General features: G+C 61.6%; 1 protein-coding gene across 1 annotated transcript; it reads right to left on the bottom strand.

Moving 5' to 3' along the window:
- Window positions 1–7: 7 nt before the first annotated feature.
- LOC113979202 lies at window positions 8–1,699 on the bottom strand. Its single transcript, XM_027706664.1, has 7 exons — window positions 1,599–1,699; window positions 1,382–1,568; window positions 1,282–1,311; window positions 1,105–1,220; window positions 759–854; window positions 372–627; window positions 8–260 (listed from the first exon to the last, which is right to left on the bottom strand). The coding sequence occupies exons 1-7, from the start codon at window positions 1,682–1,684 to the stop codon at window positions 129–131; spliced, it is 903 nt and encodes a 300-aa protein (XP_027562465.1). The 5' UTR covers window positions 1,685–1,699; the 3' UTR covers window positions 8–128.
- Window positions 1,700–1,705: the final 6 nt, after the last annotated feature.

Genomic DNA, 1,705 nt, shown 5'->3' on the forward strand with positions numbered 1-1,705 from the left:
GGGGGGATCCGGGATCCATCCAGGGGGTTCAGGGGATCCAGGATTCACCCCCCATGTCCGGGATCCATCAGGGGGATCCAGGATCCATCCAGGGAGTTCAAGGAGATCCAGGATCCATCCAGGGGGGTTCAGGAGGATCCAGGATCCATCCAGGGGGGTTCAGGGAGATCCAGGATCCATCCAGGGAGTTCAGGGAGATCCAGGATCCATCCAGGGGGTTCAGGGGGCTCCAGGATCCCCCTCCAGGTCCAGGATCCATCTGGGGGACCCGGGATCCATCCAGGGGGTTCAAGATCCATCCGGGGAGTTCAGGGGGATCCAGGATCCATCCAGGGGATTCAGGGGAATCCAGGATCCAGCTGGGGGGGGGTCAAGGGGATCCAGGGTCCATCCGGGGGGTTCAGGGGGATCCAGGGTCCAGCTGGGGGGGGATCCAAGGTCCCCCCATGTCCAGGATCCATCCGGGGGATCCGGGATCCATCCAGGGAGTTCAGAGGATCCAGGATTCCCCCTCCAGGTCCAGGATCCATCCAAGGGATCCAGGATCCATCCAGGGAGTTCAGGGAGATCCAGGATTCCCCCCCATGTCTGGGATCCATCCAGGGGGTCCAGGATCCATCCGGGGGGTTCAAGATCCATCCGGGGGGAGTTCAGGGGGCTCCGGGATCCTCTCCCCGTGTCCAGGATCCATCCAGGGAGTCCAGGGGGATCCAGGATCCAGCTGGTGTGTTTTGGGGGATCCAGGATCCATCTGGGGAGGCTCAGGGGGATCCAGGATCCATCTGAGGGGGTTCAGGATCCAGTTGGGGAGTTCAGGAGGATCCAGGGTCTCTCCCCCCCTCGTCCAGGATCCATTAGGGGGGTTCAGGGGGATCAAGTCCATCTGGGGGGTTCAGGATCCAGTTGGGAGTTCAGGGGGATCCAGGATTACCCCTCTGTGTCTGGGATCCATCCAGGGGGATCCAGGATCCATCTGGGGAGTCCAGGGGGTTCCAGGATCCAGCTGGTGTGTTTGGGGGGATCCAGGATCCATCCAAGGGGTTCAGGATCCAGTTGGGGAGTTCAGGGGGATCCAGGGTCTCTCCCCCCCTGTCCAGGATCCATCCAGGGGGGTTCAGGGGGATCCAGGATCCAGCCACATCCTCGGGGGTCCCCCTGAATCCGGGGGGGCTGTGGGGCCAGGATCCAGCTGTGTCCGGGATCTGTCCATGTCCTGGGATCTGATCCAGCTGTGTTTGGGATCTGATCCAGCCGTGTCCAGGATCCAGCTGTGTCTGGGATCCAGTTGTGTCCAGGATTTGGCCGTATCCCAGGATCCCGCTGTGTCCCAGACTCCAGCCGTGTCCGGGATCTGGGGATGTCCCAGGATCCTGCTTTGTCCGGGATCTGTCCATGTCCAGGATCCCTCCATATCCAGGATCCCGCTGTGTCCGGGGCTGTGTCCCCATCCTGGATTGTGTCCTAGATCCAGCTGTGTCCAGGATCCATCCATGTGCAGGATCTGCTCATATCCCAGGATCCCGCTGTGTCCAGGATCCCTCCGTGTCCAGGATCCCGCTGTGTCTGGGGCTGTGTCCCCATCTCAGATCGTGTCCCAAATCCCACTGTGTCCAGGATCCATCCATGTCCGGGATCCATCCATGTCCATGTCCAAGATCCCGCCATGTCCTGCCTGTGTCCCCATCCCAGATCGTGTCCCAGATCC

The sequence above is a fragment of the Neopelma chrysocephalum genome, unplaced genomic scaffold (assembly GCF_003984885.1).
Source record: "Neopelma chrysocephalum unplaced genomic scaffold, ASM398488v2 Primary Assembly neopelma1_61464, whole genome shotgun sequence".
Lineage (NCBI taxonomy): Eukaryota > Metazoa > Chordata > Aves > Passeriformes > Pipridae > Neopelma > Neopelma chrysocephalum.

What these genes read in the sequence shown, in the direction of transcription:
- LOC113979202 (XM_027706664.1), bottom strand. Translation starts at nt 1,684, where the DNA reads ATGGGGACACAGGCAGGACATGGCGGGATCTTGGACATGGACATGGAT. An exon ending in CAAATCCTGGACACAACTGG is followed by an intron (nt 1,221 to 1,281) that starts ATCCCAGACACA and finishes CAGCTGGATCAG; the next exon opens with ATCCCAGGACATGGACAGAT. An exon ending in ATCCCCCTGAACCCCCCTGG is followed by an intron (nt 855 to 1,104) that starts ATGGATCCTGGA and finishes GAACCCCCCTAA; the next exon opens with TGGATCCTGGACGAGGGGGG.